At 56.8% G+C, this 14,524-nt stretch overlaps 1 protein-coding gene across 7 annotated transcripts; it reads right to left on the minus strand.

The window, feature by feature from the left end:
- On the minus strand, positions 1 to 12,012 carry AP3B2 (adaptor related protein complex 3 subunit beta 2). Of its 7 annotated transcripts, none has more exons than XM_041469278.1 (27): positions 11,824 to 12,012; positions 9,071 to 9,146; positions 8,885 to 8,959; positions 8,680 to 8,775; positions 8,433 to 8,593; positions 7,826 to 7,892; positions 7,096 to 7,278; positions 6,804 to 6,980; positions 6,476 to 6,573; positions 6,144 to 6,198; positions 5,923 to 5,994; positions 5,735 to 5,797; positions 5,383 to 5,515; positions 5,191 to 5,300; positions 4,941 to 5,117; positions 4,671 to 4,857; positions 4,448 to 4,566; positions 4,117 to 4,228; positions 3,643 to 3,844; positions 3,404 to 3,566; positions 3,261 to 3,315; positions 2,573 to 2,679; positions 2,220 to 2,451; positions 2,040 to 2,124; positions 1,518 to 1,615; positions 715 to 853; positions 1 to 484 (listed from the first exon to the last, which is right to left on the minus strand). In XM_041469278.1, the coding sequence occupies exons 1-27, from the start codon at positions 11,934 to 11,936 to the stop codon at positions 334 to 336; spliced, it is 3,306 nt and encodes a 1,101-aa protein (XP_041325212.1). In that variant the 5' UTR covers positions 11,937 to 12,012; the 3' UTR covers positions 1 to 333. The 7 variants fall into 7 exon arrangements, with proteins under 7 accessions (XP_041325212.1, XP_041325211.1, XP_041325216.1 ...); XM_041469277.1 differs by having other exon boundaries at positions 6,804 to 6,983; XM_041469280.1 differs by lacking the exons at positions 1 to 484; positions 715 to 853 and having other exon boundaries at positions 1,519 to 1,615; positions 2,040 to 2,138; positions 6,804 to 6,983; positions 11,824 to 11,936.
- Positions 12,013 to 14,524: the final 2,512 nt, after the last annotated feature.

A 14,524-nucleotide genomic window follows, 5' to 3' on the forward strand; every position in this document is an offset into this window, starting at 1 on the left:
CAGGTTGGAGAAGAGCTTTATTGGGAGTTCCTGGACATAATAAATAAGGGTTACATTGGGAGAGGACGATGAGGGACTGGGGCCACACTGTGCTCCGTGGGGGCTGGAGCCACTTCTGCCCTTCCGAGTAGGACACCTCCCTGCACCCCATCTGCCCCATCCTGCTCCTTCCGCCCAGCAGCAAAGCCGGCCTGAGGGCCGCTGCCTGCCACCTCTTTTGGGATCGGGGCAGAGAATAACCTGGCAGAAACGGGGGCAAGGGAGTGTTTTGGGGAGCAGCATGGGGCAGAAGGGGTGGGAGGGCAGGGCCATGGGCACGGCAGCGCCCAGCTGTCACTGTGTCAGGGCCTGGATGATGTCCTTCACCAGCATGGTGCCGATGACCATCTTCTCGCTGTTGATGGTCAGCTGGGCCATGGAGCCCTCCCGCCGCTCCAGGGTGATGAGCACCAGACTCCCGCTTGTCACTGTCTTGGCTGCAAACCTGTTGGGTGGTGAACACAGGGCTTCAAGGCAAGCTGTCCCCTGTCACCCTCTGGTCCCAGGGGATGCTGTAGTGGGGACAGGCAGGTGCCTGACACCCACGGCCACTGTCACATTTGGGTTCACACAGGCCCCTCATCTTAAAGGAAGCCCTGAGTGTCCCCGTTGTGATTCGGGTGGGAATGGAGATGTGACAGCACCTGCCTGATCCAGGTGTGGGGGTCCAGCTACCTGTACTCATTGCTGGCACCGCAGGGTACGCGGCCCACGTTGGCAGCTGAGGTCACTTGCTGGACGATGGTGTGGTCACTTCGGCATTTCTCAGGCAGTGTCAGCTTCTCTGTGATCTCGCTCATGCCCATCAGCTTCCCTAGAGCAGGCAACAGAGGCACCTGCCCATCTCTGGCCACACACCCTGCTGGGCCCTGCTTTGACATGCCCAGAGCGAGCCCCCCCAGCTCCCTGCATTCCCTGTGACATCCTGAGCTGGCTGCTCTGCTTGCTCTTGGTTCAGAAGTCAGTGGATTTGGGAAAATCCATCATTACTCTTCCTGTGCTCATCCCTATGTTCCTGCCTGGTGGCAGCAGCCACATCCCTGGGGAGAGACTCCTCTGGACAGTGGCAGCAATGGGGCCAGGTGCTGCAGGGCACCAAGCACCCCCTACTTAACACAGCCCCCATCCATGGGGTCAGGGTGGGGATGTGCTGCTCCAGAAGCATGGGGACACAGGTTGTCACTCACCAGATACAGTTCTGTGAGCTCCAGGGTGACATGAGCCCATCACACTTTGTGAAGACCCAACAAGACCACCCTGGCACCAGGGTGGTCACCCCAGCCCACAGACTGGGGGTGCAGGGTGGGGTGAGGGGAGCAGAGCTAGTCTAGGGGCCAGCTGAGCAGCCACTTACCCTCACCCGGCCGTGCCAGGTGCTCTAGGGCCACAGCAAGGGCGGCAGAGGGGACAAAATTGGGGGTGAGTGTCAGTGGTGGGTGCCCATGCAGCACCCTGTCCCCATCCCTGGCCCCACTCACCCTGCTCCTTCTTGAACTCGTTCTCGCTCATGAAGACAGGGGCCATGAGCTCCCCCACGGGTGGCTGGATGGAGACGTAGAACTGGCGCGTGTGGGTGCTGGGGAGACAGGCAGGTGACAGGGGCATGTGCTCAGAATATGTCCCCTCTCCATGTCTTGCTTCCCATCCCCACCCTGGGCAGGAGTGACTGGGGAAACTGTGGCAAAAAAGGGCTCAGGAATGAGGGGAACCTGTCAGGCTGGACCTGGAGCTGCTGCTGCCTGCTCGTCCCCTGCAGGGAGGCCTGTGCATTTCCTCCTGTCCCCTAACCACCCCATGCCCATCTGACTGTCTCCTCTTCCCTGGAAGGACTCTGGTGTCTTTCCTGCTGTCCTTCATCCTCATGCCCTGCTTCTGCTGTCCCCTGTTCCCTGCTACATGGAGGGATGTTGATACCTATCCCACTTTCCCCATCTCTGGAGCACCTGATGCCCTGATCCCTGGGGACACCCATCCTGCCCTGCCCCGTGCCAGATGCTCACCACAGCTGGAAGTTTGCCGCCTGGGTGGAGTCACAGAAGTCGATGCCCATCACCACAGTGGCTGTGTCCCCTGGCGCCAGGTGCTCTGAAACCACAGGGCTGCCACTACATCCCACATTCCCACCCAGCCCTTGTCCCCATTCTCCCACAGCGTCACAGCCATGCCGTGCCATGCCATACCGATCTCAGGGAACTCCTGTATCCGCATGCCAGATAGTGGCTTGGGTTCGTTGACCCGCAGGTTCTTCACCTCGGTGTCGGTGTTGTTGGAGATCTGGATCTGGACGGCCACCATGTGGGGGTCACCCGGGAAGGGCCGGCGGCTGAAGCAGTACTCAACTGCAAGCCCCTCGCCTGCCATGCGGTGCAGCAGCTCGTAGGTCTTCACTGCACTGAACGCCGGGCTCAGCAGCTGCACCAGGGGACAGCGGTGAGGGCTCCCTGCAACCCCTGCAGGTGGCAGAGGGGCCAGGAGCCCCTGCAGGTGACAGGGGGCCTGGGACCTCCCAAGGGAGGGCATGGGGGACACTTACAGTGGGTGTCAGGGAGGTGTCGGTGAGAGTGAGGCCCTCCAGGTCGGTCACCAGGCTGGTGGAGATAATGCTGCTGGAGGGGATGGGCTGGGGAGGAGGCGGAGTGACTGCAAGGTGGGGAGGGGAGAGGAAAGGGTTAACAGAACTCACAGCCCCGTGGCTGTGAGCATAGCCCCAGGGGGTCACCCACACAGGGACAGTTCTAGTGGCTCAGCTTCGTGGGGACAATGGCACGGGGATAGGCCCAATGGCACAGCTCCATGAGGACAACCACATGGGGACAGCCATATGGGGACAGACATGGTGGCATAGTGCCATGGGGACAACTCCATGGGGAGAGCTTCATGGGGATAGCCCCATGGGGACAGCCATGTGAGGTCAGCCCTGGTGGCACAGTCCCATGAGGAGAGCCACACAAGGACAGCCCAGTGGCACAGCTCCATTGGTGTAGACACAACCCTGTATGCTGTCCCTGTGCACAGCCACATGGGGACAATCCAACAGGCACAGCTGCCTGTCCCACAGCCATCATCTGTGGACAAGGACCCCTCACCACACCTGTTCTTGTCCCATCTTTGCAGCTCCCAAAGGACCCCTGGAGTCCTGATGGCACTGGGGTTAGTGCTCATGCCTCAGTTTCCCCAGCACCACCACCACGGCCATTCGCGTATTCCAGGCAGCCACTCACAGTCATCCAGGTCAAGCAGGGAGATCTCCTTGGAGCTGGCCTTGCTGCTGGGGGGCTGCAGCGGGGCAGATATGGGGAGTTCAATAGGGGGTCCAGGTATCCCTGTGCAGGCCCCTATCCCACCCCATCCCAGCCCTCACCACCTTCCTCTGCTTGGCCTCTGCCTCAGAGCCCGAGTCAGAGCCAGAGGAGCTGCTCTCGGAGGTGCTGGCCTCTGATGAGGTTTCGGCATGGCCCTTCCTCCCCTGTGGGGCCTTCTTCTTGGCCTTCTTTGCCCCTTCCTCCTCCTCCTCTTCTTCACTGGGGCTGCAGGGAGAGCCCAGTTGAGGGGGTTGGGGTGGGGGTTTTGCTGAGAGCATCCCCCTGCCTTCCCAGGGCATACCTGCCTGCGGTCCCCAAGACTGCCTTATGGGAACCTTCCTTGTCCTTCCTCTTTGGCCTCTTCTCCTCCTCCTCCTCCTCTTTGTCCTCTGACTGCTCCCCGCTGTCTTCCTCCTCCTCTTCCTCATCCTCCTCCTCGGTGCCAGAGCTGGAGCTGCCAGAGCTGCTGCTGCTGCCGTTCTCTTCGCTGCCAGACTCGGGCTCTGTGGGGGCACAGCTCAGCCCTGCTGCTGTGTCCCCCCACATTCCCCCATCTCCCACTTCATCCCACTACATCCTCCATTCTCCCACTGCATCCCCACACCTGCTGCCTGTCCCACTGCCCACCACTATGTCCCTCCACATCTCCTGCCATGTCCCTCCCATGACGGGGTGACCCCACTGTCATGTCCCCTGTCCAATGCCCCGCCATTGTGGCACCTGCCTGATGGCCACAGTGACCTCTTCCCAATATCTCATACCCTCAGGTCCTCACCACTGTCTGCCGACTCCGTGGGCCCTGACTCGCCCTCTGAGTCAGAGTAGAAAGGCTTCTCCACCTTCTCCTTCCTCTTCTCCCGGCTGGTGCACTTGGTCCACTCAGGAACCTGCTGGCACAGGGTTGATGGAGCAGGGCCATCCCCATGACTGGGGGATCCAAACAACCACCCTTGTCCCCCCCATCTCCAAGCAGATGTGTGAGCACTAGAGAGGGAACGGGGGCAGGTGAGCAGTACCCAGGTACCTTCTGGAGCTCTTACAAGACCTTGAGCCAGTGTCCCCACCATGGCCCTTCCTCCCCCATGCACCCAAGGTGCTCCACGCACCTCCACATTCCTCACAGAGGGGTCAGGAGCCTCATCTGGCCAGTCAGGCAGCTCCTGGTAGCCCACAGCCTTAGCGTTGAGCAGATGGGACAGGGAACCCAGTTGGAAATGGTCCCGATCTACAATGAGGTGAAAGGACACAGCAGCTCAGGGACAGCCATGCAGCATTGTGGTGACAGCTTGTGCCCCATGTCCCAGTGACCCTGTGGCCAGGAATGGGTACCTTTGAAGGAAGACTCCAAGATGGGAGCCGGTTTTTGGGCCAGGAAGAGCTTCTTGGCGTATTTATTGAGGGCTCCACTCTTCTCAGTGGGCACAATGAGCTGGCGGATGAAGCGAGCCCGGTCACGGATGTCGTAATTCTGGTCGTACTTGGCCAAATTGAGGACATACTGGGTCAGCAGCTTGCTCTGCAACAGAGAACATGCTCAGGGCTGGCGCTCCCTCCCCGGCAGGGAAACTGAGGCCCACCCTAGGATCACATCCCCGGTACCTGCTTGGAGTTGGTCAGGTAGAGCTTGGCCGCCAGATTGATGACCTGCAGCTTGACAATGTCCTCCTCATTGGTGAAGGACTTGGCCATCTTGCGCAGCACATCAGGTGCGATCTTGGGCACGTGCTCGCAGTACTCGCCAATGAGCCACAAGATGCTGGCCCGCGCCATTGGCACCTGTAAAATGCCCTCAGACATGTGGCACTGCTGCCATCCCCTGCTCCTGTGGGTCAGCAACACTCCAACCAACCTGGATGTTGTCAGTGAGCTTGGCCACGTGCTTGATGATCTCGCTGTGCTGGGCCGGCTGCATCTGCAGCAGCTTTTTGATGACCACCACGGATTCGGCCACCACCAGCTCTGCGGGCAGAGACCCAGCCTCAGGTGGGTCCTGCCCTGAGAGCGATGGAGCTCCCATTTTACCCCTGCCATGTGTCCTCACCATCCCTGTTGGAGAGGAGCTGGACCAGGCCATTGAGGCAGGTGTCCCGCACCTTCCCGATGTTGGTGGCACAGCGCCCGATGGCTTGGATGGTGGCTGCCACAAAGTCCTTGTCCATGCTGCGGATGTAGGTCTGCAGAGGCATGGAGGGCACACACAACATGTCACCCATGTGCCAATGCTGGACATCCCCCCTGGCAGTGGTCACACACTGGGGCCCTTTGGAACCGCTGATGGGGTCGTATGGCCTCAGCCCACTCGTCCCGGAGGGGTCTCCTTTGCCCTCTCCATGGTGGTGGTTTGGCACCAAGATCCATGCCAGGGTGGCAGCCTCAGTATGGCCATGGCATACCTGGAACTCTCGCAGGATGGTGGAGATGTTGGTCTCATTGGCCAGGTTGGTGAGGACCTCCAGCTGCAGGAATGAGGAAGAGATAAGCAGCATAGGGGCATGATGTCCCCAAGGCATGAGGACAGCTGACCCAAAGAAAGGGCTCCATGAAGCCCCAAACCCACTCCTGACAGATGTTTCCAGCTCACCTTCAGGATCTTGATCTGTGTGGGGTCCGTGGAGCGGATGTAGAAACTTTTCAGATAGGGTTCAAACATCCCCTACATGCACAGCCAGAGACATTAGTGTCATCTCTGTCCCCCCACCTGGCCAAGGCCACCTCCAGGGCTCTGGTGACCTTGCATCCTAATCCTCATCTTGCTCCGGAGTCAACAGGGCCAACTCCTCCCACACCAAGTCTGAGACTCACCCGCCGCTTGATGGACATGGTGGCCACATTCTGTAGCACAACATACTGCACCTCACTGTGGGGACAAAGAGGGGACCATGATCACTGGGGCAAGGGCCAAACACCCTCAGCAAGTCCCTGTGAATATGGGCCAGGACCCAGCACCAGGCTGGTGCCACCAAGATGCTGTCACCCCACATCTGGACTGGACCAGCCCAAAAAGGCCTCCAGCCTGATGTCCCTCCAGGGATGGGCTTTTTGGGGGTCTCTCAAAAAGGGTCTTGGAGCTCCCCATGGGTTCCAACAACTCGGGTGGAGGGGTAGGACACCACCACAACCCAGGTGCCACACACCTGTGACTCCGCAAGAGCCGTACCAGTGCCTTGGCAATGACTCCAACCTCTGCCTTGGGTGCCAGGTGGAAGTAGAGCTGTGCCACGGCCATCACCACCTATGGACATATACCCAAGTGTCACATGGTGGGAATGGGTGACACCCTGAGGAATGGCCATGTCCCCCAGTGCCACTCACAGCACTAGAAGGTAGCCTGACCCTGAGGACACCCATTTCTGAGTGTCCCTCACCCCAGTGAGTCCTAGACTGTGGGGACATCATAAGCCCAGACTGAAGGACACCACCAGTGGCCCTGGGGAAGGAACAGGGTGGGAGTGAGGGTCTCACTGCGGCGTTGCGGCTCTGCAGCAGGGGCTTGGTGTTGCGCAGGAGGAGGCGATGGTCGGGGTCCATGACGTAGGGCTTGCGCTTGGCCAACGAGGCTGCCTCTGCCTTGGCATCCTTGGCATCCTCCTCCTCAGAGCCATAGAAAGCCTTCTCAGTGTTCTCCTCCAGCAAGGACTCCTGCTGGCAGGTGGGACCCTCTTCATTCCCAAGAACATTCCCCCTTCACCCCACCTCCCTAGGGGCTCCCAGGACATCCCAAGGCTCCCAGGGCATTCTGTGCTCCTGAACTCACGTTCTGGTTGGGGCTGAGGAACTGGGTGCGGGCGTAGCGAGTCAGCATGTTGATGATGACCACCTGCCCCCACTCCTCCACATCGATGAGCAGGTTGCAGAGCTTGCGGTAGTTCTTGTGGATGAGGTCTATGCGCTCTGGGCAAACCTCCTCGAATGCCATCACCACGCTGCCAGCCACCAGCTGCAGAGGGAAAGCCCGGAGTGACTTACTGGAGTGGTGGGATCATCAACAAAATGTTGGTTTGGTGGGGATGGTGGCATGTCCATGAGGGTGCTGGTTTGGTGGGCAACCCTTCCTTGTAGGGATCCCAGCTCAGTGGAGTTGGTGAATTCCCCACAAGGTTGCTGGCCCAGTAGGGACAGCAGCACTCCCACAAGGATGCATCCCTCTCCAGGGATGGCTTCATCTCCACAAGGACATGAATTTGGTGGGAACATCTGCATTCCTGTGAGGATGCTGAATCAGTGGGGACAGTGGCATCCTTATGAGGATTCTGTCTTGCTAGGGACAGTGACATCCCCACAAAGATGTTGGCTTGGGAGATGGCTGCATCCATTTATGGATGCTGGATCAGTGAGGACAATGGCATCCCATGAGGATGACATCCCTGTGGGGATGGCTGCATGAGATGACACCAGTTTGGTGGGAACACCTCCATCCCCATGAGGACACCAGGTCAATGATATTCCCAGATTTAGAGGTGCGGGAGACACAGAGTTCTGCTCACTGTGGTTTTGTCAGCCAGCAGCTTCTCGATCACTTCAATGAGCTGGTCCTTCTGGTCTGAGTCGAGGCTGTGAGGCAGAAGCAGGGCAGGTGATGCTGGACCAAACTCCTCCCCATCCCTGCCTACCAAGCAGCCAAGACCCATATTGATGTTGCATACAGGTAAAGATGTTATAAAAGAAAGGCCTTATAAAATGTGATTTAGGCCCTATTACTCCAGCTAAGCTAGCAGTTAGCTTGTAACTTCCCATGTGAAAAATCATAAGAATGAAAGCATTTAGCACAACAAGCTATTCTAGTTAAAAATAAGTTTGCACCTGTAATAAACAAGAAACGTGTCCCATGGGAACCAGTGAACAAAATATGTAAACTAACCAAAAATGGAGAGATTTGACAGATGGACACCCTAGCCATTTACTGACCAATAAACTGAGTATCAGTGTACTGTTAGCCAATTAGGTCTAACACAGTGCCTTCTGATATTTCCTGTAAATATGAGCTTTGTGACTAAAAAATTGGCTTTTCTGCATGAAGAAACTGAGTGCTGGCTGCTTTATTACAACAACTCACATACCTTACACATAGCAGCTGATCCCCGTCCCCATTACCTGTACAGCTTGGGGATGGCATGGGCGGCTGTCTTGCGCACGTACGGGGACATGTCCGAGGCGGCCTCCTTGATGGCCAGCATCATGATGGGCACGATTATGGGCACACGGATGCTGGACAGGACCCGCAGGGCACTGGCGCGGATCAGCTGGTTGGGGTCCTGTGGGGACATGCGGGGGGCTGTAGTGCAGCTGTGGGAGGCTCAGTGCTCCTCCAGACCCCCCCTGGGTCCTCAGACCAGCCCACCTTGAGTCCTCGCTGGAAGGTGGAGATGGAGAGCAGGGCCAGATCCTGTTGCTCCTCTGCATAGCGCACCAGGTACACGTACACCAGCTTCTTCACCTGCAGGGTGAAGGTGCCACCTCAGAGCCCCCAAATTCCAGCCAATCCCCAAAAACAGGGAAATGTCAGACCCTGGGATGCTGCCAGGGCCACCCAAGATCTTCCTCACCTCAATGTTCTTGCAGGCAACGTTTTTCACCACAGCTGGGAAGAGATCGGAGGCGTTTTTACCACGGGCAATCATCTAGGGGGAAAAGAAGTGGTGTGACACTGGGCAGCTGGCACAGCAGGGGCTGGTACAGCATGAGACAGCTTGGCATCAGCAGTGGTCCCCACCAGTGACAACAGCACCCACCGCCACAATCCTCTTCATGGCCTCCAGCTTGAGTGAATCCTTGTTGCTGTCGAGCATCTCCTTGAGGTCATCATGCCTGAACCACACCAGGGGAAAAAAAAATCCCTTTTTCACATTTTTACCTCTTTTTAGTATTTTTTTTTTCTGCTACCAGCCTTCCATCAGGTTGGCAATCCAATCCTTCATCATGAAATATTTATGGGGACAGGAGTTGGGTTACAGCCAGGTGAAAGAGGAACCGGAGGGACTGGCATGGTGCTAGCACCCAGTGCCATCCTCATCCCAGGCACAGGGACAAGAACCCCATCCCATCCTGGCTGTGGTTGTTACCCTACATTTTCCCTAAGCCACAGGTGCCCACCACCAGCTCCATCCTTGCTTGGCTGGGTCTCCCTTGTCCCCTCATGGACATAGTGGCGTGGATGTGCCAGCACACCCCGATGCAAAGCCCTTCCCTGGTCCCCTTCCTGGACTGGGAAAATACCACAGCCTTTTGTAAAGTTATTACCACTCTCCTCTTTTCTAAGGGACACTGGTCCCCCGCTAAACTGGGGGCACCTGCAAGGCTGCATCTACCGGCAGCAACTGAGGGTGACACCCATGGGATGATGCTCGTGCAGAGCCACCATCACCAGAGGGTCCTGGGGGCGCTCCCTGGGGGAGTCTTACCGCGGCGGTGGCCCGGTGACAGTGTCTGCTGCGGGCTTGGTGCCGGCGAGTGGCCGCAGCTCATCGGCTCTCAGGGCGCTGTAGCAGGTGGGTTGTCCAGCCTCGGTGGCCAGCACCGGGCTTGTCACCTCCTCGGCCACACCAGCACCCTCTGGTGTTTTCGGCCAGCCAACCGGCCCCACCGGCAGCTGCTGCAGCAGCTTCTGCACTGGCGGCAAGGACATCATAGCTTTGACAGGCGGCAGTGGCCCTGGGGATGGTGACAGGGCTGTGGCCCCGCTCCTCTGCCCAGCACAGTGGGCTGAAACCTGATGCCGTGGCTGGGGTTGGGTTGCAGCCTAGATCAGGACACAGCTCCCAGTGGATGAGGCCAGCTTGGGATGTCACGTCCAAAGTGACATCTGACCTGCAGCTGGGACCTGGGGACACTGCAGGGAGCTCCTTCCTCAGTGCTGAGTGGCTCAGTGCTGGGCAGGGAACGCACATCATGGTGGGACACTCTGCCTGGGTGATAGGGTGGCATGATGGGGCTCCTGTGGGTGTCCAGCCAGGGAGGTGGGGTCACACTTGGTGCATTTGTCTTGCCCCATGTGCCATGGATGCCATGGATGGTTCACAGGAGTGGTGACAGACCTGGTGTGGCTCTGGCAAAGAGCAGCATGCAGGCTACAGTGACACTATGGGTGTGGGGGACACTGCCAGGAGGTCAGAGGTAAGGGGACACTGCCGTGAAAGTGGTGACACTGCCGTGAAAGCGGTGACACTGCCAGAGTGGGAGGCACTGATGGTAGATCATGAGGTAACCTGGACAGACTGGGAGACACAGCCAGGATGTCAGGGCTGGGGGATGCTTCCAGAGTGGGGGACACTGCCAGTGAGGGTCAGGGGACACAGGCAGACATGGGAGCAGGGAAGTATTTCCAGGGTGGGAGACATTGCCAAGGAAGGTTTCAGAGAGGGGGAGACTTGGACAAACTGCAGGACACTGCCAGGGGCTCATGGGAGGGACAAACACTGAGATGGGGACAATGCCAGTGGGTCATGGATAGTGGGCATTGCCAGACTGGGGGACACTGCCAGTGGATCAGGGCTGGGGAAAATTGTCATACTGGGGGACATTGCCAAGGCATCAGAGGGAAGGGGGCACTGCCAGGGATTCAGGGAAAGGAGGACCCAGTGAGATGGGAACACTGCCATCAAGTCACAGATCAGGGGCACATCCAGAATGGGGGACACTGCAGCATTAGGGAGGAGTACAGGGAGAGAGGGGACACTCCCAAACTGGGGACATTACCAAGAGGTCAGGATGGGATACACATTCAAAGTGGGGGATCAGGGAATCAGGACTGGAGGGACACTGTCATATGGGGGGATACAACCAGAGGGGCAGGGATGGGGAGCCACTGCTGGATTGGGGGACACAGCCGGGGGCAGAGAGCGTGCTGCTGTCAGACTGTGATTCAGTGCTTTCCTGCTGGGGCAGCAGGGAGCCGGGGACAGTGCCAGAGTGGGGGACACTGACACAGTAGGGAAGGCCAAAAGACATTCCTGCAGCTCCAGGAGCACACCCCCTCTATTCCTCTTCACCCCTGCCCCCCCGCAGGAGCCTGTCCCATGGCATGGTGACATTCCTCAACATGCCCCCCCACGTTGGGAACCTCGACGCGGTGGGGGGGGTATCAGCTCAGGAGAGCCACAGGAGCCAGCAGATCCCGTGGTGGGAACACCATGCCCGGGATGCCCCAGCCAGGGGTGGGCGGTTCAAGGGGGGATCCCCGCACATCTCCCCCAGCCGCACCATCTCCAAAATCCCGCGGTGTTCCCACCCTCTCCGGCCTTTGCAACCTGAAATGACGGCGGCGGCGAAGTGACCGCATTCTCTGCCCCATCCCTGTCCCCATCCTCATCCTTATCCCTATGCACATCCCCATCCCCATCCTCATCCACATCCCCGTCCCTATCCCCGTCCCCACGTCGGGGGCCGCTCCAGCCCGGCTCGGGTACCACCGAGGCGGCGGCGAAGGCCTGCAGCGGCGGCCGCACGGGCAGGCTCGTCCTTGTCCCCGTGCCCGCATTGTCCCCACCTCTTGTAGTCGGAGGAGAAGATGCCGCCGCTGGCGGGGTCGTGGCCGTACTCGGGCTCGCCCAGGCTGGAGGAGCCGCCCTTCTCCTCGCCGTAGGCCGGGCTGGCGGCCATGGCGGCGGGAGGGATGCGGGATGCGGGATGCGGGGGGGACGCGGGAACTGATGTCAGCGCGGGCGGGGACGGGCCCGGCCCCGGGCGGGGGCAGCGCCCGGCTGCACCGAGCCCCGCCGGCACCGGGAGCGCAGCGCCGGGGGAGCTTCGCTGCCCCGCAGGGCCCCTGCAGCCCCCGCACCTGCGCAGGTTTGCGAGCGGGACACGGCTGACTTTAGGAGAGCGCTGCTGGGGACACAGCTGTGGTGTAGTGACAGTCACTGAGCTCACGGCCGCACGCGTACCCCTCCAGAATCACCAAAATCTATAATTATTGTAATAGACATGATTCTGTGTGATTATAATTAGACGTATTTAAAATAGATTACATTATAGTAAAGAATGTTATATGTTCAGAGGTTACAATATATATTATTACATCATACTGTATTGCATGTTATTATTATTTTTATGTAATACTGTCTGCAGTATACATAATATACATTTATTTATACATTACGTATAATTTATGTATTCTATTACATGCTGCATACTCTATACAATTTATTCCATGTTATTTATTACAGATTTCATTTATTACACAATACTATATGTTTGCCATATTCAATCATACTATGTTATAGATAATCCATAAACCATTCTACATTCCACAGTTTATATATAATGTATGCAATATGTTATATATGCTATATGTTATGCTATGTTATATTATATTGCAGATTACATGAATTCTATTATATAGTATATAGTATTTAATGTAGTACATATTACATATTGTATTATGTATTATCTACTGTATGGTAAAAAGCAATATTTTATGATCTATATTCCACATGATAGTATACCTGATGCATGATATCTGAATTATTATTTTTATATATATTGTTATAGCTATTGTAGTTTATATATAATGTTATTATCAATAACATGATAGGAATTATATACTAGATATGTGATCATATATTGACTATACTACAGTTAAATACTATGTATTTAACTATTTGTTAAATACAAATATTGTAGATATGACTATGCATATTACAATGTTTCATATCTATATTTTATATATTACTATAAATTATATCAATCATAAAATATCATTATTTATGTTATTATAGTTGAGATTTTGTTTGCATTTCTTTGATTTTTCCCAGGTGCTTTATACTATTGGCAGATATTCCTGCTATTGTTTCTCCAGGCAACTGACCAGCCCTGGAGCTGTGTGGATGGGGCAGCACTCACCCCATCCCACAGGAATGGGGCAGCAAGGGAAAATGGCCAAGGTTCAAGTAGCAGAATTGAATAAAGCATCTAATTAATGGACAGCAATTAATCTTCAGCACAGAGACACACTCACTCCAGCCCTCCCAGGGACCCCAACCCTGCTTGGATCTCAGACCTTCCTGGAGACTCTGCTGCTCTCCTGGAGACCCCAACCCTCAGGAAACGCAGAGAAGAGCCAGACTCCCCTTCTTTCCCCCCCATAAACACTGATAAAATCCCACTGGACATTTCCTTCTCCCTGCTGAGTTGGCCCAGCTCTTTCAGCTTCCCTTCCTGGGGAAATGCTCCAGAGCCTTGGTGGCCCTTTGTGGTGTCTCTCCAGTGTCCCTGTCTCTCTCCTGCTGGAGAGCCCAGCACAGGACGCAGCACTCTGGGGGTGCCAGGACCACCATGGGCTGGTGACTCGCTCCTCCTCACTGCAGATACACTCTGCCTCATCCACTGCACCAGCAATGAAGAGGTTGACCAGGACTGGACACAGAGTTGACCCCTGGGGTACAGCACCAGCCTCCGGCCAGATCTCATCCAGCCTTTTGGCCCATTTTCAACCTAGCAACCTGCAGACTATTCATTTTTATGCTCAAAATTAAATGCCAGCAGTGAAAGAGGCAGCTGTTTGTCTCAGGAGGCCATGGGGATCAAAGAGCAGCCTCTCCCTTCGAGGTGTGCCAAGGTGGGACATCACTTGACAGCAGCTTCTGGGAAAAGTGAGAAAACAACAAATCAAACAGGGCTGGCGCAGGGTTTCCATGCAACAGTTTATTGCCACACAGGAGGATTGATAAGTCACTGGTGCAGTTCCAGTGCCCAGGGGAGGATGCTCCAGCCCCACAAATTCCCCAGGAGCACCGTCACCCCCTCACTGCAGCGCTGGGGACACCTGGGAAAACAGAAGAGGTTTGGTGATGCTTGGCTGGAGCAGATCCCAAAGTATGGCAGGGTGGTGACACCTGATCTGGTGGTGGCACCCACCATGGCACCAGCGAGGTGGCCCAGCCCCAGGAGGGCGAGGGCGAAGTGGATGCAGTTGCAGGTGACGGTGTCGTACTCCACTGGCTGGTCCATGGCCGCCCGGACCCGCCGCTGCAGGGCGGCCACGTCCAGCCCTCCCTTCCTCCGGAGCACCTTGGCCGGGCCCCGTGTCCGCAGGAGGTGGCTCTTGCCGTGCTTAGCCACGATGCCTGAGGGTGACGTCCCTGAGCTGCCTGCAGGGCAAAACGGACTCTGTACCCCATGTCCCTTCCGTGGAGATGTCCCCGTGCCATGGCAGCTCCTGGGGCTCACCTTCCAGGTGGATGATCTCC

Source organism: Pyrgilauda ruficollis, unplaced genomic scaffold, assembly GCF_017590135.1.
Source record: "Pyrgilauda ruficollis isolate IOZ18807 unplaced genomic scaffold, ASM1759013v1 scaffold23, whole genome shotgun sequence".
NCBI lineage: Eukaryota > Metazoa > Chordata > Aves > Passeriformes > Passeridae > Pyrgilauda > Pyrgilauda ruficollis.